General features: G+C 37.0%; 1 protein-coding gene across 4 annotated transcripts in view; it reads right to left on the bottom strand.

The window, feature by feature from the left end:
* The window catches only part of Doc1 (Dorsocross1), a 39,797-nt gene extending 13,379 nt beyond the window's left edge, over nt 1–26,418 (bottom strand). Inside the window, exons 1-3 of one of the 4 annotated variants that reach the window (XM_073088010.1) lie at nt 26,062–26,418; nt 21,630–21,747; nt 635–902 (exon numbers count right to left, since the gene is read on the bottom strand). In XM_073088010.1, coding sequence (XP_072944111.1) covers nt 635–902; nt 21,630–21,747; nt 26,062–26,140 — 465 coding nt within the window. In that variant the 5' untranslated portion in view covers nt 26,141–26,418. Of the gene's footprint in view, nt 1–634; nt 903–6,463; nt 6,836–9,460; nt 9,795–21,629; nt 21,748–26,061 lie in introns of those variants that run through there. The other 3 variants (XM_073088012.1, XM_073088013.1, XM_073088011.1) reach the window with 3 other exon arrangements.
* Nucleotides 26,419–27,485: the final 1,067 nt, after the last annotated feature.

Here is a 27,485-nt window from a genome sequence, read left to right as displayed (position 1 = left end):
TTATTCATCATTTCATTAGATTCATATGTAGTAATGAACACACGATTTAATTCTTATAACTTCTCATTGAGTTGTATTTCAAGTATTAACGTAATGACATAGTAATTACTAATGATCTAGTATCTAAAATTATATCTTAGATTGTGTCGATAGCTATCTATTAATTTAAAATAGAGTTGTAAGGACGCTTACGCCTTCGCGACGGAGATACACGGTCAATTGATCACGATTCTCAAATTATTGCTTGTAACGGGCCTTAATTTTTGTCTCACGGATATTTTTAATGGATCAATAAATTTTTATTTATAAAGTTCCTTATATTTCAAACCTACGTATATATAACAAAGTAACGTTTTTTAAAACTAACCAAATATTACGCTGTATAAGTTTAAAGGCAGCGATAAATAGGAATGTACGGTATTTGCTTATGTGCAAAATCCCTTCTTTAAATAGGTACTAAGAAAAATTTCTTTAATTTAAGTAGGATAGATACCTAGTATTTTACAAGCATTCACAAATGTTATTGATCCATTAGCGTACGTATTATTCCTATTAAAATTAACAATCATAGCTTTGTTATTCATACATAAATAATACAGTAAGACAAAAGACAAAGTAATTCAAATGTACTTACATGTCCCTGCGCATCCATAGTGTTGTTAGTGAGCTTCAGTTTGCTGAAGGACACCGGGTTGGCGGTCCAGTGGTGTCCAGGGGCCGGCGAGTCCGGGTGCAGCATGAGCCGGCGCGGGGACTGCGGCTCGGCGCCCCCCGCCGCCGCCCACGCGCCGCCCGCCCAGCGCCAGCGCCGCCGCCCCACCAGCGACAACTCCAGCAACACGCAGTACTCCTCCCGGGGGTCGAGCCCGTTCAGAGACACGCGGAGGGAAGGGAACATCCGTCTGTAAGTAAATTGAAATTTATTATTATCTTAATAATATTAAGAACGTATTGATAAGTATCTTTTTCCATATGAAGAGTTCACTTAAGACCTGAGAAATCTACAGGTAAACCCAAAATATAATAAGGTTCTTAATTTACACCATACCTCCTCCGAGGTGGGGAGAATATGAGATAAAATTCTACATTGTAACAGTAACAGTTACTAAAGGCTCAGTGCAAAGTAATAGTGTGGTTTCTAATAGTTTATTTGCTACTTAAAGTAATGCCTTTCATGAACACCAAACATGTGTGTTAACTCATCGTAAAGTTCGCAATACCAACAATACATTGGAAAAATTAAATTGTTGTCAAACATAACATCAAAACGCATAAAAGTCTGAACGCAACAATACAATTAATACTTCGACACATCGCCGTGCGTCCAAACAAAGTAAAACCGAATTAAAACTTCACTTAAACAAACACTTAACAGTCCATAAAAGATAACTCCACGTCCGAATACAGAAACAAAGAAGGTGATAATAAAATTACGGCTCCCATAAGGCTTTGTTGCGTTCACAATGCTCTATGAACAGTCAGTTAGGATGGAATTTGTGATTGTAAAGGTATGTGATAGGGTAAAAGTGTTGATCAACGAGGGCTTTTGGCACCCGTTTGTGTGGTAGAGAGCGTGTCATAAAGCCCATAAAGGCGTAGATACATCTGGCGCCGGGGCTTATCGCGGGTCCAGACCGCCGGCGTGGACCATAATACAATGGACCTTAATACAGGTACTTAGCGAAATATATCTATCGGGAAAATAATATCAAAGTAGTATGATTGGGATTTATTGTCCCATGACACCCAGAACTCATACTAAAATATGTGTTTTATTTAGTGTCGCATTACGAAACTACCTTCTAATAATAAGGAAAATCAGTGATCTAATAAAAAATTACAACCTTCTAAACATTTATTTGATAAAAATTATCCATTGTCAAAAAATAAGTGTTAGTAAGAGATTGTAAATTTGTTGTACAGAATTATACATTTATTATTATATATTATAGCTTTGTCATTGTCATTATACAATTGGCAATTACAGAGATATAGGAAGGCTTCTCTCGACACAATCCCGCGTTATCGAGTGTATTCTAAAAGGGTCATCACTCATAAGTTATCGAAGGGCGTGGAAACTGCCGCAGTTGTAACGAATCCAGAACTTATATTCTTACAATAAAATCGTTTATGATGTTAACGTTATTGTGTTAATTACATCTATGTTCGTTAAAATATATTGACTTTATCGCTATATATAGTAGAGTCGCAGTATAATCTAATTACGTGACACGGTGCACTTTGGAATATCATAAATATTGATATGAAAATTTCATAAGCAAATAAGATAAGTAGGTAAAAATTAAACGTAATGGAATCCGACGAAACATTGTACATAACTATTTGCAAATAAACCTTAATTAAGAGAATTATAAATCAAATATGTTTTATGTAAAATTGTATTTCTTCGTTTTTTTATTGTCATGTCTTAAAGAACGTAGGCAATCCAATTATAAATGTATAGTTGCGCTAATAAAGCAAGAATGAGTGACGCAAGGTATACAAAGCTGGCCGTAATCGCGGTTATCGAGTGTCCGAGAGGGTACTCAGGGCCCATCAGTCATAACAGGCGTTATCGGAGGCTGCGGCCGCCGGGCTCGCTAATGCAGCGCGCCGATAAGCCGCGCCGACAGAAGCACAATTAACAGCACACTAAATTAGCCTCCATTTAAACTTTACGATCCCCGCTACCGCCTTACGTGGGATGTAGCGACAGCAACGACATTGGCTAGCTTCCGTTTTTTGACTAGAGAGCGACAAGTCTAGTAACTTACAACTCGGTCTGTTACAGTTTGTTTTGTTCGCTCCTTCTTATGGCACACATACAAAGATATAAGATTATCTTTTTAGGCTTTCACGATGCTATAACGTAACGACGCTATACGTTTAAGAGAAACAAAATTCAAGTGGTCAAGACGGCAATGGATAGGCGACTTCTTTAATGTAGCAAATCCGTTGCAAATAGGTAATCATATCAATAGTGCCAGAAGTAGTATTCGCAAATGAACAGTTTAGATACCGACGTACGTGATTCAGAAGCTATTTATCACTATTTTCTTATTCCCAAAAACCCTTTTAGCAACATTATATTTTCATGTAGACAGAGAGCACGTAAATCCCTTCTTATCCTCACTTACACTAGACACAATATTTACAATTGCCCGACGAGCGTCGTTCAAACAACGTTGAAAGGCAAACACAAATATGTATGTTTTCAATACTTGTGGCATCAGCGTGTTGACCGTACTTCGACAAATCCGTTCCCGGCTACCGTTCGACCGACTCTTATCACTCCACGTCCACTTATCGAGTCGTTTGAAGCCGCCGACAAAGGTGACGATCGACGCGAAAAATTTATGCGGAATAGCCGTTCAGCTCACCTTAAAAGCCTATTACAATCAGCCACTGGGAAAGAGCCCTTTATACGGTAAACGTCTACTTAACGTCCGTAACGTACGCACCGCTCTACCTACGCCGAGTTTACATACTAATGTGTCTGTTGCTTTATCTTAATTGTCTTTTACAACTTGAGATTACCCTGATGGCTAAATAATACAAAAAATGTAGACGCACTGTAAAAGGTTAATCTCGAGTAGCGCTTAATGGATTTTATTGGCATTTTCTCTATCACCTTTTTTCACATTCCTTAAATTAGTTGGCTTGAAAGCGTCACGGGAAAACAGCGCCGTAAGTTAACTATAAAATTAGTTTTAAAGTGATAGTTAAGACTATGGGAAAACTTGTGTCATAATTTTTATTACACGCGTAACTTAATACCGATCGATGGTCACTTTAACGATTGTTTTTACGTCGATGCAAATGATATAAGGAGACTATAAAAGGGCCAACGGGTACCATAAAAGGGTGTTCTAAGCCGCGCAGGCTTCGTCGGTGGGTAGGGTCTTAGTGGAATACAATGGGACCACCAAAATCGCGTTGAATAAACTTTAGAGTGGGTCGTAAATCGGTAACAACTTGCAAATTGCCGCACGGAGGCGCTAACAGCGAGGAAGAAACCGAAAAACTGCCACATCCGCCCTCGCATCCGCACTCGAACTTCGAGTCGCGGTTTCGGTACTTTTGTGCGACCCAGCCGTTTATGGCACAGTTACGAAAGCGGAAATGATGTTATATGTTCTACAAACAGTTGACGATACTAACAGTGGTTTTACTAATCTTCTAAAATATGTCACAAACTTCACAAATTGGTTTTCAAGGCAAGCGAAGTATTAATGTTTTTTGGGTTTGATGAAGTTAAAAGTAAAGATTTTAAAATATTATTAATGGTTCGACTTAGGCAGCTAGCCACACGTAGGTGCATATTTTTATTACAGAGTTTTGTTTTAAAAAATAATTTTAGGAAATTTGTAAAAGTATAGAAAATTACTTGACTAAAATTATTGCTTCATAATTGTGGTAGTCTCCACCTGCGCATTAGGTTCAAGTTAATTCAACCATAGCGAATACATTTCAGACTCAATATAAAGTTTTAATGTAGCTCAAACAATTTTCCTACTAGACGGTTTTGTTTTTTTTTCATATAACTTTAGATGCGTGTTCAGTCAGGCTTTATTGAAGTATCGACCACTCCAAATAGAGGCATAGAAAAATTACGAGTGTTTAACAGCAGCTCCACTACTGTCACTCGTCGACCTATAAATCGGGCTTCTGATCCCTAACCTACCCCTCTTGAAACGGATTTATCTTTACTGCTGATTTCACGAGCGTTTTATCGTCAAGTTCAATGTTAAAAGCAGAAGTCGTTAATGCGACAGTGCGGCTTTGTTCGAGCCATGTGTGCTTACACAGAGCGATGATAAACAATCTAATTCCCGAGATGAGAGCCAAAATGCTGGAATGCCTGCATCCCCGCGCTCATTAGCGCACACACGAGAGGTCCGGCCGGTCCGTCCAGATGTGAGCCTGGGTAAACACCTCCTCCATTGTGTGGTGCATAAAAAATCGGACACCTGGTAGTGTCAAATTGTTCACGGGGTGAGTGGAGGCCGTGTGAATCGCAGCAACGTTCGCGCGACTGAAATGTTGGTATTATGATTAACGTGCTCGTGTTATGAAAATGTTTGTTGACATAAAAAAGGTTGTCGATTCCTTTCCCATCGAATACCTTTATATACAGTTTTTAGGTGCGTTTATCTTTACATATCATTTATGTATGTATAAAATTGGTATGTGTTCGTTTCTACACCATTTGTATTTGACTGAAAGTGAGTAAATTTTTAAATAGTCTCATTGTTTTATTATAATCTTTTATTTTTACTAAGTATTATTATTATGTATAAGTACGTAGTACAGAAAAAAGTCAAGAAAATTTGAATAATGTATCTTTTAAACAAGAATGCTCCATGCTGAATTTCACTTAAGCGGTCAAAAATCCCACCGTCCACGCATCACACTTTAACAAAAACGGTATACCGTATAATTTTGATAATTAATTAAACCACGCAGCTATAGTCACAGTTTCCTTACAAACTATTGTAATAGCTTCGTTTTACTCCGTTAAACCGCCAAGGAATGTTTCATCAAGATTCTCGAGAAGGTAACAAGTCGTAAAAATGTGTTGAACAGCCCGCTTACGGATAAAACGGCCTCATACCAGAGCCTTGTTAATTATAACAGCGTATCAAGTGCACGGAAATACTTGGAGTTCCTCCGACTCATAATTCTAGGCTCCGACATGCAACCAGTTTAATTACTAGGCAATAGGGGCGAACACACTTGCATCTTGAAAGTAAACGCTTTCGACATTCGTAGCATTAAGCCCAAACTTGGATTACGTGAGTCCCATGGATACAAAGAAACGTTATACTAGAACACCCAGATTAAGAATAGACACCCAAATTACTTATGATTCAAATATTTTGCGCTTTATACGTATTGATAACAGCATTTATTATTAAAGGAAACTTACATATATATTTTAGATTTTATCTAGGATAGATAAAAGGATAAATAATTGACAAAGCCAGATTTTAATACTTAACTTTCGTAGTAAATAAGTATAGTAGGTAAATGATCGTAGAAAATTTAGTTTGAAATTATTTGCTTATTTTTATTTTATTTTGTTTATATGCCTAAATGTTTACGTTCGTTACTACTAGGTACATCTTTTTCGACCGTACGATGTAATATAGCGTTAAGAATTATGTACTTAATAGAAGCCATGATACACGCACTGTCTGACGCATTATAGAACTAAAAGCACAAATTGATAAGCATGCACCAGACGATGTTGTATCAAGTAAGTGGGATGTTAATGCGGAACTCGTGTCAATGAATCAGCAAATAATAAACTATTACGATGTTAAACCGACGGACACATAAAGGGCGGTTCGGTACAAAAATTGAATGGATATTATTAAAGTGAATAGGCTGCTATTGTGATGATGTTTACAAATATTGTGGTAAAACTTAATAGCTATTTTCGAAGACAAAATAAACTTACGTCCACTCCATATGGTTCACGACGTCGCCTCTGCAAATACATTCGAGAGATGCTTGTAACAAAACAAATAAACCAATTTGGGTGCAGCGACAAAAAACAACGGATTGGTCCCGAGCGACGTAACTCGGTATTAGCATATTGATGGGCACCCTCTATCTGTCGTCCTTTGTTTAAAATCAGCGACAGCACCTTCAATCATAACGATCACGACAAAAAGTTGTTTTATTTTATTGGCTCGTTTTTGCCGATGCGGCTGCAGGTGGCAAACAAAAAAATATTCATAAAACGCTCCGCACGATATGCTTCAAGTATGCGTTTAAATGATTGCTGACAGTTTTTAGGAAATAATCATAAATGTCTTCGGTTATTGTTGTAATGTGCACACCCTACGAATACGAATTACGTTGAAGATTTTTTATGTTACATTACACGTTTTTTAAAAGCGTGCATTGTGCATGTTGGATTGTTTTATTCTAATTTGTACCGTAATTTTCAGTAAATTAAAAAAACAATAAAAAATCTAAATAGAAGATTTTACGTACATATAAAGATGTAATAGTTTTCAGAACCTACGTAATGCGTATGATCTGAGACGCAATTCCAGATTCAATCGCCGGCCAGCCCTATATAAAATTATCAATTCAGATTCCTGATTACTAAAACCAATACAAGTATGGCTTAGTGTAGGTAAATTTGCCTAACATGTGCAGGGAGAGGTACGCAGACAGACAGACGAAAGGCGTGATGGCGTCGCAGAGCAGACAAAGCACACCCGCGGCGCACTCGCACCTGCGACATGTTTATGCGCCGTTCGCCAAATTTACAACCACCCTAAACAAAACTGCCGTTCTTGCGGAAATTGGACTTTTAATCACCCTGTCGGCACCCTTTAGCACCGAGTAGCGCGCGCGGTCCCAATTGCATCCGTTTCGTAATACATTCGCAGATTGTAAAATTGTCTTTCAAGACCACCGCCGCAATTAAATCCTGTTCTTATTCGAATATTGAGTATCAGCTTTATTGATATTATCTGCCCGATAAGGTGCTATAAAAGCTGGGCTTTCATAAAACTCGAGTTTAAACGTACCGGAATAGTTTAAATGACCTAAAACTGGCAATTTTATCATTCGATAAGTTGTAAAATCGCTATCATATTAATTAGATAACTGGTTGTGATTGGAGTATTGGCTTTTTCGGCGTTTCAAGCTGTCTCAATATGTGGGTTAAATGTGGGTCTCGTGCATAATATTATTGTGTACGTTCAGAGTGCAGTTCGGCGTACATGCGCTGGCGCCGACGCGTGGTTCAAAGCGCTCGTGGCCCGTAAATTGCGAGCGGACGGGCCGACAAACGCGCGGTAATTTAGTTGACAGTTAGTGCGGGCTGCGCAGGCGCAGGACAAAGCTTATCAGCCGGCCGCATCTAGAGCCTATTATGCGCCTTTTGACGCCGTTCAATGCGGACAACAGATCGTTAAGATAATATCCACAAGAAGATGTATCTGCTTGATTTCGATCTCACTTGTACACGATCTCGGTCAATTTGCAATTGAACAAATACGATACGGGGCTATAGATTTTTTGATTTATTTAAATTTATAGCCATGTTAATTTATAAGGATTTACAAACGCCTATTTATTAAATAGTAAATTTTAACGCTATATGGAGTTTCGCATGTACCTACGCTTTGAGATGCTATGCTGTGATGAGAGATGCGACAAAAATCAATAAGTATAAGCGTAACACGTAGAATCAAAAAAATGATAAATAAGGAACATGCCACTTGAAATGTATAATCATGAATAATTTAGTAATTCAATATTTCACATTGGTTTGTTACAGTGATGTTGTAAGATCCCGCAAGGCTGAGTGAGTTGGTCGGGTCCGGTGGCGATCGCTCGTTAGCTCCCGACCCGGTATAAATCACGCCGTTTTATGAGAACTCCCAATTTTTTAGCTCCTAATGAAATGCGGGCGCAGTATGGGACCGGCTAGCGACATTAAAAACGACAAACCATAAGGACGGACAGTTTCTAATTATAATCCTGTCAAAGCTGCAATATAAGCAAAGAATTGATGATCACGTGAAACGCGGCGATTTTATCTAACACAGATCGTGAAGATAGTAGCCCTGCTCTTTCGTTTATCATATTATTTTTTATCTATTTCGGATCGGGTTACAGGTGTAGCTAACTGTAAATCGCAATTATTTGTGGTTTATAGTATGTTTATAGGTTTTTTATTGCTTAATACATATTAAATTATACATGTTTTGAACGCGGCATTTGTATAACTTTATCATAGCTCACCTCCGTGTTTTAAATTACTAATTATTTAGTAATCCATACAATACATTACTTAATTTCGATCTAAGTGCTAAGGGCAATCAGAGTACGACTCGGAAGTTGCTAATGCTAACCCGGATCTCAAACTATGAAAATTCGTTTCTAAAACTTAGAGATTTAATATTTAATTTTAATTTTATTTAAATGTTTATGTATTTATACGTAAGTCCGTTAACATGAAATGTACCTAACAGTTTTCAAGTTTTATTCTATTTTAATGAAATTTTATAAGTACGGCAATTTTCTGAATCTTAGTATTAATTAGTAGAAACGGATATTACATATATTAGCAAATTAATCCATTTATCTAGCCATAGATAGGTTTAACGACGACGTGCAACCGTAAAACTTAGGTATTATTCCATACCCTTGTAACCCTTGGTAAGTGAGATGAATCAATTTGTTAAACATAAAAATATGTTTTAAATCCAGATAATTGATTTCTATAATATTATTAAAAGAGCATTAAGTAACCAAAATAACTAATAAGAAGAAAACTAGATCGTAGACGTAGCTACATATTATTCCAGAACAAAATCCTAAGCGCATTGTTTTTGTGTGCAACGTTCGGAGTGATATAGAAAGTTCAGTATAAAAGAGAAAACAAAAAATGCGTCGACGTAAAGTGCGTAACGGTCCTAGGTCCACCCACCTCGGATGTGGTTAATTTTCACGAAGCGGAACGCACTGAAAGGATTTACACTAACACTAATCACAGACGAACGAGCAATCCATCACACACAGGAACTTCGCTCGTCCTACCGTAGTGCCGCGATCCCTAGAACTTAGGTCTTGCACTCGAGAAAGCTAATTTCGAACCTACGTCGGCCGTAGAGAGTTGGTTATCGAACCATGTGTGAGCTTATTGAATGGCGCCTGTATTTTAGGAAGCCGTTCGAAGAAGCGAAAGGGAGAGATACGGTCGCGAATTAAAGTCGCAGGAGGGAGAGGTTCAGTGGTGCCGACAAAGAGGCCGCCGCACGCGAGCCGCACCCGATTCACAATTAAGCCAGTGTGTGTTAATTGATATTAATTCGGTGTGTGTGGCGTAAGTTGTGGGCAAACGGCGAACCTATGGATCGCGATCTAAATGCTTGTAATTATGGCTATAAACAACAAGATGAACGATAATACGTCAACGTGATTGCAAAACGAATGAGTTGTGAGCAATGCCGACATAATGTGGCCATCACATAAATCTGTCATCAAATATAAAATATTGTTAAGTCATAAATGCAACGAAATTTGTGATATTTATAACAAAAGCACAAAATCCAATTTCAAAATGAGATTGCTAACATTTATTGATTTCATTTTAAATAAGAATTGGGATATGGGCAAGTTATTTTTTAATTTTCTTTTAGGTATCTACATAATGGTTCAATCAATCTGGCTTAAGCAATTAAATCCAATCCCTGCTCATTGAATAAAATGATCAGCGAAGAATCCAAATAAAAAAGCAAGGAGTCTTAGGACCTTCACATAAAATTCACGTCGATGAAAGATAACAACTTTGAATAATCTATAGTTAAGAACTATAGGATACCTAAATATTGTAAGTAATGTTAATGTGGATCGCATTTATGTAATGCAACTGTTCGAATACGAAAAGCTTGATACAAATATTGACGTACGTTTAACATAACAACTTAGATTTTTTTACATAAACAAAAAACCTGACAGTTTACAAATAATATAGCATGTCACTGCCACAATATTGATGTACCTCTCTAACGACATAACATGGTAAAATCCGTCAGCCGTTTAGGCTACATCGCGTGCTTAAAAATGAGACATCCATGCTCGAAAAAAATACCCTTGGCAGGTGGGTAAAAAAGCCTTTTTCGTTGTAAGTACTTATAGTTCTCTTAACTTGACAATTCTGTGTCTACAGTGGCGCAATGGCGAATACTGATCCTATACCTTAATCCGCTATCGCTCCCACCAGGGGCGCAGATGATACCAGGAATCGCGCCAAGGCCGCGACGTGTCGGGCTCAAACGCGCCGCTCGTCACCGCAATTACTGTTGCGACATCGCAGCGCTATTGACATTGAACCGTTGTTACATATTTCACAGAAATGCCTCGTGACGCTCACATCCCGCATCTGACTCCGGTTAATGAGCTAGGAATCTACTCTCGGAAACAAACGCTGTGTGCCAATGCATCGTTTGCTCCTTTATTTACGTAGGCAATTGGTCACGTTGGTGACGTTGGTCATTGTGTCCAATTGGGATGATTTGAATATGGTGAATGAAATGATTGCTTAAATAATTTGACGGGGCGGGATTAGACTAAGTACGATAAGTAGTTGAAAATATGATTTATGAGTTTTTTAGCAAACTATCATGCAGTCCACCTAATGTTACTGCCACTCATGGACATCAGTAACGAACTTCATGAAGAATAAAATATCAACCTGAAGCCACTGAAGTCTAATTTGATCGCCCCATAAGTAGTTAAGTCGGTATCAACACCCTTCCACCGAAACGCATAACTCCTTTACCTTTTTTTTTGTTGACGAGAGGGAAACCTTCAAAATGTACTGGACGACATGGGAGAGACGCCGGGTTATGTGGGACTGTTACCACACTCTAAACCCCCCGGTGGCCGTCCTCGGCGTTTGGTGGAGAGCACCGGGATGTCCAACGGAACACAACCGGAGTCCTCCTAAAGCGATGCCCTTCTATCAGGCTCTGCCCTGGGGTGGAGCAATTTATGCTCCTCTCACATCCCCTGGATTACAGCGATATGCGACCACACAAACCGCTGTCCTTCCCGGTCGCTTGCTCGACGGTTTGAGCTACTCGTATAACTTCTTTACCTATGCTAGGGTTTTTTATGTTTCACTGTTTTTTAAAACCAATAGATACACATCGTGACTTCGTCCGATATAAGTATACTTGTACCTACATACTTCAAAGGTTAAAAAAGATACTAAATAAGTACCTAATCTATTAAACGTTTCGTGAACACAACGGTTTATAAATCTTAAGGAATGTTGCTTAAATATTGTCTAATTTGTGTCTATGCGTTGTTACTTGCGTGTTTCAATTTAGCGATCATTAGACGTTCTGTTACCACACAGGTTACGTCTCAGTTAATTAGAATTGAATCGTTTTTGTTTACGTGTGGAATACAAAGATGTGTGCAAGCCTTGTTGTTTGCTTACCGTCCTAACATGTTTAATTCTATTCATCTGTGGCGTATTGTTTTATAACATGGTAATGAAACGTTAGATTGTTAAGCGAACTTCGTGATGATAGGAGTATATGAAGTTGTATGATTTAGATATTGTTAATAAATATGTAGAAAAGACATATGTACCCTAAACCATATAGGTTGTTAAAGCATGTGATTTAATTCATTATTTCAGAATTACGTAGCTTTTAAGTAAAATACAGACAGACAACTAATTCAATGTAGATGGAGATCTTACATGAGCGTATCTACATTAGTGTACTATTGTGTATTGTCAGTAGATAAGTCTTATTTACATATTTACATGTTTTACTACTTCTTGTAACTCTGTACTGGGTAAGAAAACATTAAAATTTTGTATGCGGCCTGAGTATCGTGATAACCAGCGTCGTTCTCACAACCTCGGTAACGAGTGGGCTGCAATGACACCAAAGTGACACTTTTATTAGAGAATCGTGCCACCCGTTGCACCCTGGCTCACCCATCTAGTAACGTAAACAAAATGTGCAGGCAGTGTGGCGTGAGCGGTGTTCCTACAGCATAAGGTTGTAAATGGTGTGTAAGGGTATCGCGAATGACAGCGGTTCTCAAATTGTGCGTCGAGACGGTTTTATGCGTTATCCTAAAGAAGTTGTGAGTCAATACACACAATTTTCTGCACGCGATGTTAAAATTTCCGATTTGGGTTTGATTATTTTTATCTTTATTATTATTTTTATCTGCAGTATTATTTTTATTTTTTATCTGCATTAAATATATTATACATGCACGTAATGTAGTTCTTGTTTCGTTTACGTTTCCTATTTAATGATAATTGGGTATGTAGCTATCTATATTATTTTCTGTGAGGTTATCTTAGTTAATTTATGATTACCAAATCAACACACATGTATATTTACGATGCGTATTGCAAAACTACAACTTGTAAAGTAGTTTAAAAAAAGATTGAGAATCCCTGTCGTATCGGATTCTGTGGCGTGGTTTCGGTAGCGGGCAGATAGACATCGCGGCGTGATGTCGCGATGCGCGGGCGACTCGCGCGATGCTATCTGCGCACGCGCGGGTGGCTCGCCCCCACCCACTGTCACAATGTCTATTATACTCGCTCAAGACACTTTCCTCTGACTTTCTCTTGTATCTGCCTTAAATATTAAACGAGTACTTTTAGCGTTTATCCATGTACATTATATTTTTATATATAAAGCACATTTAAAACAGGTTCTGCTTAAAATTAAAAGGTCTTTATATAACTGTAAAAACTGCAACAAGTACCTTTAATTTAAACTTATTAAAACGACACGGAACTGTACAGTAGGTATTCTTAAATATAACCTCAATTTGATCATTAACATACGTATTGAATAATATTTTTTAATAAAATTTAATGTCATCAATTCAATACAAACAAACTACATTTGTCGTAATCCCCGATTCCAGAAATATAGCCATTCAAGTAGCCAGCATCTGATACGTTTAAAACAATCAGCATTCCGAGGCATCGAATGATTCGGGTATGATATAGAGCGGCGCCAGCGCACATTTACATAGTATTGTGCCCGCCCGGCTGATCTTATCCCCGGCCGGGCCTGTCTTATGCGCTTAAATCCTTACAGCAGTCAGTGCACGCTTTTGGTAATGAATTTTGAGTTTTTCTAAAATAAGATTAACAAAATTGAAGAGTCATTTCAAATTAACGAATTAAATTGTGCAGAGTTCGATTTTATAATAATTTGTAAGATAAAATTTTCATTGGCTAAGCTCATAATTATGCTCATTTTAACATTACAAAAAAGATAATAAAATAAAATAGGTATAGATAATAATCTATTAGGTATATTTTAAATTTATTTTAACTGTCTGTAGAAATATTAAGAGTTTACGTATGAAAAAATAAATAATATTCCTGCGCAGGAGTGGGCGCGTCTGTGTCGCTTGTGGAAATATGTATACCTAATAGTCGTAAGTCGTAACTGCAATACCACAGGTGCAATAAATTAAAATTCAGCCGGCAATTCTCATGGAAACACCCTGTTAACAAATTCTCCTGAAAAAGTCCTTGGCACATTCAATCGTACATTCTTGACGATAAATGTTTCAAAAGTTTAATATTACGTAGGTTTCTTATTTATTGACGAAACAATAGCCTTGAAAACCGTAAAGAGAATATACTAAATTAGCAACATCTATGTAAATAAACGTTTATAGGTAGGTATCATAAAAATACACAAATTAGCTACAATATTTATATGAAGTGTGTTACTTTTATAGCCATCTCAATTTATATTTCCTGTCGTTATGTGACCATCAAGCGCAGATTATGATCTTTAGTTTCGCTTTGACTAAATTTTAATATATTAATATATAAGAATTACACAAGTGCTTAGTTATCCATGAGCGTGAAATATAACAAATTTCCGGATACAGTATGAGGTCTTTACGGACCATGGACACGTGCGAGTTAATTTTTAACTAGGCTTTACCGGCGACTTCAGCCATTTTAATTACAATTTGTAGGTGATATAATATTTTAATAGTTTACAAATATAAGGACCATTTTCATTGACTTTACTGAATGATGGCATACACTACTTTAAGGTCAATCCGTATCTGAGGTTCTCTTCAGACAAATTTAAAAAAAAAAACGGCAAAGAGACAGACATGCTTCTGTCACTTTTATCACTAAATAGAAAAATGACCATTTCGGAAAACGACGCACCCTGTACGTTGCTGAGCTCTCAGAGCTTAATGATCAAAATTTCTAAGAGACTCTATTAGCACGTACGTACTCAGAATTATGGACACGTACAATCTCGGAGTTTTTTAAACATTTTATTTGGGTGCTTTCAGGTCTAGTGTTGGTGCTTTTGTTACTTGGAAACGGTGGTTGATGTTAGTGATAGCCACTAGCGACGATAAAGGTTCATTGTTTATTTTCTTTTTGTTAAATTTCTCTTTCATTACGTAGGGTATCTGCTTAATAATGCATGTAAAGCTATTGCATGTCCCTCCATATGCAACATAGATCAAAGAAAAATCCTTACTTGAATAACGACGATTACCAATTAGTTTGCGAATGTTCATAGACTAAATTTAAAGTTAAACGACTTCAAGAAGTAAGATACAAACAAGTTGAAATACTTCGAAATATGTGCTCTGTCGTTCCGTATAACAAGTTGTTAGCGAACCGAGTCGGAGTCCGTGAGAATAATTCCCGAGTTCCACGTAACATGGGTTAAACGCTTGTATCGGGAGATACCGATCTAACCCGGGCTGCTCGTTGGCGCCATAAAAACAAAACACCAACACGACCACTTTCTTCCCTAAATTATTCGAGGAATTTACGACGTTTCAACCGACAAAAATGTTATAACCTAATGAGAAATTATCATCAGGCCCGCTGTCATCAGGCAAAAAACAAATCTTGCTCACGATGACGCAGACTGCATATTTTTTATTCCAAATTCAATTTATTGTTTTAGTGTAAGTTTTTTACAGCCGATTGTTTTAGAGCTAAAAGGCGCGGGAGCCGGCGATGACTTCGCTAAACGAACGAAAAGGAGAACAGGAGAACAAGCGAATTCCATTGCTGGTTTTTCATGCAGTTGCGTTCACGCGTACGTTCAAAGACGGCATTGTATGTTGTCAATACGAAGGGCGTAGAGCGAACGCCCTGGAGACATTGCGATATGATCGTTCAGTGGCGACGGCCGCTCGGCGCGTGCTTCAGATTCCGGGTCCCTCCCGACCATCAATCCGGAATTACCCATTACTTACAATGACTACACGCTTTTTCTCACAACGACAAAAATCTTACGTCATCTAAGCCTTTATTACGCTAAACGTTTTTGATCAATTTGAAGTCGTACAAACAACTTCGTTTTACGGATATTACAGTTTTATTGTAATGCGTGAAGCAGTATTAAGTTATTTAGTTTTTTGGCACTTTGGCTTTAACAGGTTTCTTAGGTATCAATTTGCTACACTATAAAAATTGAATGATAAATGGTCGGTAAGTATATCTAAGATGGACTGTCTGTGAGGAATTACATCAACGATATTTAAAACGGATGAGGAAATATTAACAGCTACATGAACTTTTCGTGGTTTTACTGCGGCGGTTAATAATGAAGGTTTACAACCTCTATGGTCGGGTTTAAAGGGCAGATGGTAAAGTTACTAGGCGTTCCAATTTAGTCCTCCTGGACAATAACCACTCCATTTGGTTTTATCATTTCCTTCCATTACATAATAAAGTCTCCTAACCATAGCACCTATAAGAAATATAATAATTGTAATTATCTTTATTAATTTTCATCCATAAATTTTCCAGGTAGAGGAGAAGATAGGTGGCGCTGCGATATCATCTTGGAATCTGTAGCACGGGACCGATTAGGTAAGTGAAATTCTAACGTCACATTTTCAGGAGACATTGAAGAGTGACGAGTGGAGCCGATACGGAGCGTTTGAGACGCGGCTGTCATAATCTGATTATTAGTGCTGCGAGCGCTGGGCGGGGCGCGCGGCGGGCGGCCGGCGGCGCTGCAGGAGGTCGGCGCCCGCGGCCCTCTCGCTCGCACGCCGCCGCGCGCCCGCGGGCCAGGGCGGGACGGCTGCGACCCACGCACCACGCAGGCGACAAACGACCCGTGGTAAAACAAAAGGAATGCTGGCGGAGACGCTTTGAGGCGCCGGCGCCGGTCCCCGCGCTCTAATCACCCATTTTAATTACGACACAGATCGAATCAATTAATCGGTATTTCTGTTAAAACAAGCGCCCGGTCGACTCTACCCCCGACCGTATGTGAATTCGTGGACGCGAGATCGGAGATACGATCGCGACTCTATCTCGGATCTCGTAAACGTTAGCTGCCGCTGCGGCGATAAAAGTTTACGTGATTGACCGGCGCAATGTCGAAACTCGCGATACCGGCGTCACCGAGCAGGAACGTTCAGAAAACGCAAGGCACGATCTCAGACGTTTTTAATTATAACTTATGATTTTTTCAAGCGAATTCGGGCGCGCCCTTCCCTTCGAATAACATGAGAATAAATAACGAGTTTTTGTGTTGTCTGTTTGTTTTTAAAATGGCGGGAGGTCCGCGCGACGACACGCGAGCGATCTGCGCCGGCGCGCCTCGCCCATTTGTCATATTTCAGTTTTGAGAAAAAACAAATGACCTACTCTATTTTAACCAGTGTTTGTTTGTTTGTACAACTATTATTGAGGGTTGGAATTATGTTGTGAGATAGCGAACAGATGGAATGTGTCCAATTGTTTGACTATTGTTTATTATTTTTACATTTAGGCTTTTTGAATAATAGGATAATAAGCTAGGTATTTTTTATGTTATTATACATACATAATTATGTCAGTCAGTATTATTTATATACTACCTACATATCATAACAATAACAAACGACTGAACATAATCATAACAAACGACTGAACAGTCATTTTCTAAATAGACAGAAGATTGATGTTTTTGTGTATCTAACGAATTTACGAAACGCGCAGGTGGGAAAACTGTAGGAGAGCGGAGCCACAAATCCAGGCTTTAATACATACAGCAAGCGCATGGCCGCCGAGCGCGGCAGGTGTTAACTCCGGCCGATATATACGCGTCGCCCGGAGTCGTTCGCACAAACGAACCGCCCAAATCTCGCTGTTTGCGCTTTCATTTTACTCGTATAACCGAGCCCACTCCACGGACGAACGCGAGGAACGTATTTGAACAAGACACTAAAAGCTCTCAGGTTTTACCTTAATTTAAAGCGTGAACGCGCACGAGTGTCTAAGGTGGAATAACTCAATTACCGAAACGCAGGACCGCAACTAGCATTCAATAAGAGAAATAAATTAAATATTTTGACCCATTTCGATTCGTATGGCGCCACGACCGGCGCCGGCGCGCCCCCGGCTTCTCCCGCGCGGCATCATTAATCCAAAACAAACAAAACTGACCTCTAGTCGGGCGCGGGCGGTTAACGAGATTCACCAACCGCGGGATAAAGCGGTAAATTATCGGAATGCTGACTGGCCGCGCGGTGGTCTGCAACGGCAGCCGCAGGAAAAAAAACGTGTAAGAGATGACAGCGGCACAGATGAGTTAGGCTAATTATCCGCGAGCATAAAAATATGTCGGGCGCGCAGAGGAGGGCGGCGGCGCGAGCGCAGCGCGACAGGGGCGCACGACAGCTATCCGCTTGCGAAAAGCGTCCCACTTTTTCCGAACGTTTTTAATAACCGTGTGGTCGACGACACGAAGCGGGTCGAACGCCAATTATCCGCCATTAATTGCAGAATATTTTCATTTTAATTCGTTCGGACGCGTCGCTCGTTATCGATCGGGCTTTCTTTGGGCTGGGCGCGGTCAGGGTTGCCATCCGCTAATGACGAGATGAATACATAATTACGGGCGCGGGGCCTCGCGCGGTGGGCCGCCGGCTCTGCGCCCGCGCAGGAAACGTCGGAGGCGCCGAGATCGCGACGACTGTGTAATTTCTTCACTGCTCGTTTCACATTATCGATGACGAAAAAAAATAATTGAAGGGGTACCGTCGTAAAGCAAACAAGCTTATAATAAGGTGTAATTTGTGCTCGGCCATTTAGAGAAATGCACAAATTGCCGTCGAGGCAGCTGTTTGTTTTGTCTATGATGGAGGTCCGGCCCGGGCTCCCAAATTATCCGTTAACAAGCCCCGCGTCAGATTCGGCAGCCCTAATGGGTTTTCGTTAAGTTTTTGTTATTATTTAGAAATTTATGGCAAGTGAGCAACGTGTTTTCCTAATTGTGAGCTCACATTGCGACAGCTGCAACGTTTAATTGACTGTTGGTTTTTGCGATCCGTGTTTAAGGAAAGATTGATCTGATCACTACACAAAGTTGTGGATGAAATGATCATTAAATGAATCAAGATTAATATTAAAATTTATGTGTTTGTTTAACTTTATTATACTGGATTTATGTTGATTAATATTCATGGTTCATTATTACATCGATCAAAGTGATTATTTCTTATATACTTATACCAAGTAAACCTTCTACGACTATAATTCGTTCAATATAAACACTAACATAAAGATTAATTCTAGCAATTCATCAAATATATTTTGACAAATGTGGCAAATGATATAGCCAAATCACTCCGTGAATACCTAACGGTTTGAGAATGCATGATGCGTGTGAATTAATGGGTTTTAAGTAAACTTGTCGAACTGGTCAGCGATAACGGTTCTGCAAATCCATAAAGTCTAAAAATGTCACAACAGATTAATTGTATTTTTAAGGTTCCATATTCCGAAACGAAAGCATTAGGAATTCATGTTTAGCTATGTTTTTTATATCTTATGATGACTGCCATGTCTGTCTGTTTGTATGTCTGTGATTACCTATTTTCTTTTAACGTGGCAAAACGTGAAAATTTAGTTTTAAGGAGTTGGGTTTGGGAGTTTGGCCCTTAAAGGCGATGTATGCTGATGTACCCAAATAAATAACCAGATTTTATTTATTATTATTGCAGGTTTTAGGGAGTAAAATAAATGTAATAAATTTCTAATTTATACGACGTCTTATCTGCAACTGACAACTGATACTTCTGGCCATGAGAACTACAAATACAGTGTAAACTCTATATAACGACACTGAAGGGACTGTGCATTTTATGGCGTTATAGAGAGTGGTCGTTAAATGGAGAGAAGAAAAATCAAAATTAGAAAAAGAAAAAGTTTATTTCAGTTTAGTGTTAGTAGTTATGTACATAAAAAATAATCTTATTTGAACGCTATTGCGTGTAGACGGTTATTTTTGTCTGACGTCTTTTGCTGCACCAGTAATTTTGTTGTATTTTTTTAATTATTTCATTCATACCTTCTAATATTGAGGCATCTTGGTGACAAAGGAAATATTTTTATGTATGCAGTATGCATGATGCCGACTGTCGAGTTTATTGCGGGCTAGGATAATAAAGCGACAAAAGAACGTACACAGGTTCGCAGTTTTTACTAATTTTAGCAAATTAAAAGGTACTTTTTACTAAAAGTAACTCAATTGTGGTCGTTATTGAGAGTGGGTGTAATGCTATGTAGAGTGTATCATTGTATGGAATACAAGCTAAACAAACTAAGCTAATTGTTTTCGACGCTTTAGAGAGTTTGTCGTTAAATCGAGTGACGTTACATGGAGTTTACACTGTAGGTACTTATTGCTGTTTTTTGAAAACAGTAATTTTTTTTAAAAAAAAAGGAACCTCTTTCATGGTTTTCAAAACAGTTCGATTCGTACTTGACCAAATTTACGTACCTACTGATAAGTGTTTAAAAAACAGAGTACAAAAAAGATGACGCTATATTCATTCATTCATCATACATAAACGTTAGTAACGTTACAATTACAGAACGTATTCTCTATTGATAATAACAGTTTTAAGCTTAAATCGTTATCAAACCAGTTTAATTTTCAGCTCTACCTAACTGAGGTACCTAGTTCGACGACTTTAGTGCCTACCTTATTGTATATTTTGTAAGCAAAATAGTCGTAATCTACATAACTATGTGTAGTATAAAGTACAAAAGGTTCTATATTAAACCTTGTTCGACTGGAGCAATGCCAGAAAGATGTTTCCTTTAGTGAAACAACGTTGTTAAGTGATGCTGTTGCAAAGTATAGCATATAGCGTATAGTATAAAAAGCAAAACACTTAGGTACTGGTAAGTTTTCTAACTTAACTTTTAGGGGATTATTCCTTGATCCCCGCCTGTCGACATCACTTCCACTCACCACTTACTTCTAGAAGGACTACAAGCTTGTCTACTACTTCGCTTACTACTAATTTTGTTATTAAATAATATTAGTACCTACCTTCGTTTCTTTATGAACACATGACAGTCAGATTATAAGGTAAGTACAAAGTAAGAACAATACAAAGTAAGCCTGAAGGTTCATTAAGTGTGCTCATTATAGAGTCACGTATCACCCAGTCACGTACCCTTAGAATGTTTGGCAAGAAATGTATTTATAGTAACTTGGTCGTTGTGCAAATTAAATCGTATCAGAATTTTTTGCCTTTTGTTTTATAGGATTTTAAACAGGTGTTTGATACATGTTTAAGGTATTAAAATTTTACAGGTGTTTACTATGTAATATTTTTATTTTTATACTAGGTACTTACTATTTTTTGTTAGATGCGTATTTTTTTAATAAAAAGTGTAGCACAATAAAGGTACCTATGTTGTCATAGTTACAAAATATGTTTAGTTATTATGGAATTGTAAAAAAGAGTATGAACCTTGAACTACCAGTAAGATACAGCTTTTTTTCAGTTGGCAACGTCCTCTCGATGATGAGAGAGAACTATAGAAGTTTGTGTAGTAAACATTAGAGTAAACCTCCTCACTTATAAATGTATGTGTAGGTAATTCATATTAGAATTTAATTATCATTTGTCACCTTTGGATGGTGAAGGAAAACATAAATCAAAATTACATACCTGTGTTATCCATAGTTTGCATGTAAAGAGTAGGTCGTAACCTATTACGTACCTATGTACGTATGACCCATTTCCAATGGTTCAATAACGGGTTGATAATGCTAGTATATGTGAGTATAGAATACAGTACGTACCGTCCCCCCTTGGTGATAATCATCTCGGTGCCAATATCGTGGAAGCGCCGCCACAGATCCCCGTTGAGCAGACGCGCTTCACAGGCCGGCGGCTCTGCTTCCGCGCCGACGCGGTGTTCTGTAATCCAAGAAAATAACTCAATAACTGAAAATGACGAAGATTAATTTTACATGTTTAATTCCGTTGGTTTTGGGACGTTTTAACGATAACTTAAGATGTTAAAGACATTTAAACTAAACCTAAAGGCTTAGGTTACGTAACATAACTAGTTATTCATAATAAGGTTTTTTTATACCTAGGCGTTTCATTTAATAATGAATGAATTGATTACGATATTATTTATTCGTTTAGTACCTATATATCTAATTATTGAAATATATCTTAATACATAAAGTCATTAATTTAAAAAGTGCCACATTTAATCATTGTCAATCAGTATAATCAAATTATAATGAAATAGTGTCTTTACAGTGCTCATTTATTTTATACCAGTATGCCAGTGCAATTAATTACAATACAAGTTTTGTACCTTATATAGAAGGTGCTAAACGATAATAACAGCTCATTGAAGGAACTATCAATGTAATGTATGAAACGGGAAGAGCTCACGTAGGTACCTACATAGCCACGTAATCATAATGAAACGTCGGCGTGTTTGATCGAGCCCGCGTCTCTGTCCAGATAAAAACGTAGGAAGCAATAAAATACCAATATTAATCGTCCAGCGAATCGACCGCTCGGCTGTTGACCGCGATTGCTCCGAACGACAGCCGACTCTAAAATTGGTGACTTCATTCGCCGATTGCAGATTTGATACGCTTTTGTCCTAAACATCGCTTACCTCATCTTATTGGATGCGAAAATTCAATCAAATCAAATTGGTTTTATCGTGAACAAGTACGAAGTCTTGTATGTCTGTGATATTTCCGCCACTAAGTTGTACCTAATAACGGCGGTCTTGTTTGTAACGGTGCACAAAATTATTATAATCGTACAAACACATCATGCTTAATCACGATTTTCTTATCAATGCATAGGAACATGTTTTAATTAATATTAATATCATTCCAGATTGAATACAAGTCATAAGTGCATTATCTGTAAGCCATTTTTATAATTCTAAACATTGTTAAAAACTTAAGTACGATACCTATAATAATTATAACGTACGACCTATTTTATAAGGTACATAATTATATGTATTTGCGAATGTTTGTTACTCAACACTCAGTTAACAACACGTCTCCATAGATAGTCAAAATCCTCGTAATTGCTTCATATTGGATTCTCGGTTATTTTTGTCTCAAAAAGTGAGGAAACCTTACTTATATTACTTAACATTATTTACATACGTATAAAATTGTGTCTAATTAAAATCGCAATAAAATTACAAAACATTATAAAATAGGTAGATATAAAAATTGCGCTTGCTGCGTTTGTAAGCGATATTTATTTGTTATTTATTATTTTTAATATTTATTATTTTGTATCTCGAATTGATATGCTGTTTGATAAGGTGTGTAAAAAGGTTGATTGATACTTAATTATATATCATTCAATCAATTTATAGGTGGTGCCGGAAGATCTAAAAAAAGGGACGAAATGGTACCTATATGTAAACAGATACAATATATATGTACATTTTCATAACAGTTGTTTAAGAAATACGGAAAACAACATTCCTTGATAATAATAATTATTATAATAATGATTTAAGCGACCGAGTCGTGACAAAATTTATGCAAAGTAAAGTATCCAAAATTATAGCTTGTTTTTGTCAACATCCTAATTGTGTGGGCGAATGATTGCTAAATTAAATAAATATAATAATTTATATGTCCACAACGTATGAAACTGTCAGTTTCCTGTGTCAGTGTGCAATCAAGTGTAAGCGGTAATGACTATGACAATCATTATCTGCTGACATTGGTACCTTTACTTTGTAAAGTGTTTGGATAATTATAATTCAAATGTCAGTATGTCAGTCCATTTGTGTCAATAAAAGGTTTATTGTATTTATAATATGTACCTACTATTAGGTATATAATATGACAGCAAAATTTAATATAATTACATATGATAGTTATTTAAATCTATCTATGTACGTTTAGGTACATATATCCACATATCAGTACAGCTACTCACATAAAAATTATGTGAATAGCTGGGTCTTTCCTAACGTGCTTTTCTTAAATTTGTATTTGTACTATATAGGTAGGCATTGTGTAGATTAGCTTTCCACGTACAATGTAGAATGTAATATAAGTAAGGTAGGTATGTAGCTGGCCGGCTAGGAAAGATAGGTAAAATAGTATTAAAGAATGTATCTATATACCTAACTATTAAACGGGTATCTACACAGCAACCTCTTAACTAGGATCCGTTTTGTAATTAACTCGTAAATGTAATTAAAGTAATTTATTATAGCGTAAATCAAAACCTCAGGCATTTCAATAGCCATTTAATCTGAATGTGTTAAATCCGGTATCTAGTCTAGGCAGTTATGTTTGTATTATTAGGTAAGTGAAATACTTTTTTACCTTTATGTAAGTTGACTAAGTCATTTATTTATTACTACCTACTTAGATTTCTATTTTGTTTTTCAAAAGAAGCAAAGGGACATCTGGTGAATCTGGTCTTAAAGACTAAGTGATTCACCAAGATCGCCTTACGTTCTTACGTAGTACCTACATATCATATGAATATGCACAAAGCTTTCTTCGGGCCAGTTAAAATAGGTATATAATTATTTAATTACTATAAATGCCTACTTAAAAGAGCATTCTAAACAATATTTTAAAAAATAACAGTGGCACCTACTGCTAATCTTATTTCAGACAAGGTTGAGGTTTGCAGTATGCAAGACACATAGATATATTATTATATCTTAGATATAGAATATCTACTTCCTTACTAAATAATTATACTTTTGATATAAAGTTATAAATCATTCTTATCTAATATTTAATATAAGATTATGTTTTTGTGACATATTAATTAGTCGTTATGCACATTATAAATATCTTAATATAAGTACTAATTTATTTAGAATTAACGTATATTTAAAACCTGTGATTTTTTCCCATTTCTATTTTAATCTAAAAAAATCTATTTCTAAAAATATTTGTAGCAATGAAAACATTAACGTTTCCTATCAATTTTAAAATCATCAACAACCCATTACTGTTCCACTGGCACTGGGCACGGGTCTCCTCTTATTATGAGAAGGATTAGGCCATAGTCCACCGCGCTGGCCAAGTGCATATTGGTAGACTTCACATACCTTTGAGATTTTCTTTTTTTTTATATATAGGTTTCCTCACGATGTTTTTCTTCACCGTTTAGCAAGTGATAGTAATGTCTAATACGAAAAACTTATGCAAGTTTGAAAAATTAGAGGTCCGGTGCCTGGGATTTGAACCTCGGACCCCTCGATCGAGAGGCCGAGTTTCGTAACCACTAGGCTATCACTGCTATCAATTTTAAAAAAGGTGAGATTAAATTCTAAACTAATCTATTTTATGTGTATATTGATCAAAGTATTTATGTACTTACAAATAAAAATATAAGTAAGAGTACCTACATAAAAATAAGCTACCGTGCTACAGTTTGCCTACTTGAAAATTTTGAAAATATTCTATCTGTTTCAAGTGCCTCCTAGAAACAGAATGCCTACTTAATTATTATAATTAAAAGCCGACAAGTCACACGCCGTAGCTAGGTAGCTATTTACCTACTCTTTTAATTTTATAAGCACTTTTTTATCGACATTAAATTTAGAATCTGCATACATAAGTAATAAAATAAATATAAATATATTATTATAACAGTTTTATTGTATAATTTAATTACGCCGTTAATTTAAAATTAAATTAAGCAATTAATTTGATGCAATTACTTGAGTGGGTAAAAACGGGTTGTTCCTTGTAAAGACTTCAACGCGTGAACGAGATAAAAACATTGCTCCATCAATATTCATCGGCTTTTTCTGTACCAACGGATATTATCGTGTAAATAATTAAAGGCGGATTGATATACAAGGATAGATTTCTATTAAAATGTTATAAGCGAATTATGTAAATTATAGATACCGATACCCATATCTTAGGTATGTACCTATTCGTATAAACTTATCTTCATAATATTAGTGTCTATGTATATCATCTTCTCTTTTATTAATAATGAACTTAATAATTTGTAAAAAGTGGGTACTTTGAAATATACATTAGGATCATCAACATTATTCAAGTAGGTAGATAAATGTGCAGTCAGTAATAATTAAAAGTATCATTATAAGGCGCATTCACATTTGCATTCCTATAATTAGGCGCAGTTAACTTTTGCTTGATATTTGTTTACATATCTTGCCTAATAAATTGCCGAACAACCTTTAATTAACCACAGTTTTTGAAAGGTGGAAGCTATACTTACGCAATCCACTCAGTGAGGCAGCGTGCAGCATTTGCTGCCTCAGCAAATACTCTCCGAAATGTGCCTGGTCCATCATCATCTTAATTACGGAACAAATCGGGCCGAGAACAAATATACTGCCACTAAAGTCACCTCACTAGAACTAGAACATCGTAAAACCAGTCTGTGTAATTCTTAGTACAACAGCGCAAATGGAGTTCAAATAGCACTAATTAATTCGAGAAAAAAACACGGCACTACAGTAACAAAAAGTTCATAATTAGAAGACAAACGTAAGAGGGAAAGGAAATGGATATACGTGACAACGTTACGACAGCTGCGCTTACACTGAACCGGTATGCGTGGCCGGGCGGCGCGTGCGCATCGCCACGCCTCTCGCCTGCCATTGGTCCTCCGTGAACTAATGGCTGCGGGCGGCGAAGCCTTCGTAGCTTTGTGTAGCTTTCCGCCCGCCTTTGTATTTGGCAGGTGAGCGGCCAGATTGTACGATTGACATTCGAATTTGTGTGTAGGCGCACATATCGATGGGAGGCTATTGATTCAGTTTGTAGTTTTATAGCGGACGGAAGAAAATATTTTGGAGTATATTTTCGCTTATATAATAAGATATAGAAGAGTACATAAGTATCTATTTATTGGTATCTGCTTCATATTTCAAAACATATAGAGCAGTTAGCATAATATAAAAGCTATAGTTTTACACAACCAAACATACATATTAGTTTTAAATGCTATTATAAGGTTTCTGGAATAGTAAGATAGGTACTATTAAAAATTCACCTTTAGCTATTTACTGTAAATATAAAGCACCTACGTAGGTATCAATCAATTTATTTACGGGCACCGATTAAAAAAATATCAACATAGGTGGCTTTATTATTAGTCATTATTATTTTTCTTACCTACCTTTTTTTCGAGGGGGATAGTTCGAAAGATACCCACTACCTAATTACTGGGCTCGGTTCGCCTGTCACAATAAGAAGGATTTTAGACATAATCCGCTCGGTACCCTATTGTACTTGAATTGGTAGAATTTGAACACTACACTACATTTTTCTCTATTAAATCAAGTGATAGGTAGTCACTTTCTAACGTACAAACCTTAAAACTTACTTAAAAATGTTCAAACTTATAAAAAATCAAATAAGGACCTAGAAATTCTAACCTCAGCCTTCTACTCGATAATTACTCTTCGTACTTTCCTAGTATACTACATATTTAGTAAATATCATAAAAATAGGATTAAATTGTGTCTTAATAAAAATGATTCTTTAAATGGATGGTAGTCCTGTTTCAATGGGCGGCACCTTGATATATTTTTTATTTGTAACTGTTGAAAAGAGAGGCTTGTTCTTTAAATTTTATATATTAATAAAAGTAGTATCATATACCTAAATGTAAAAAGCAGTGATAACCTAGTGGTT

Source organism: Epargyreus clarus, unplaced genomic scaffold (genome assembly GCF_041222505.1).
Source record: "Epargyreus clarus isolate Ecla_fem2 unplaced genomic scaffold, WU_Ecla_fem_2.2 ptg000026l, whole genome shotgun sequence".
In the NCBI taxonomy this organism is placed as follows: domain Eukaryota; kingdom Metazoa; phylum Arthropoda; class Insecta; order Lepidoptera; family Hesperiidae; genus Epargyreus; species Epargyreus clarus.
This window is presented reverse-complemented; position numbering and strand designations above follow the sequence as displayed.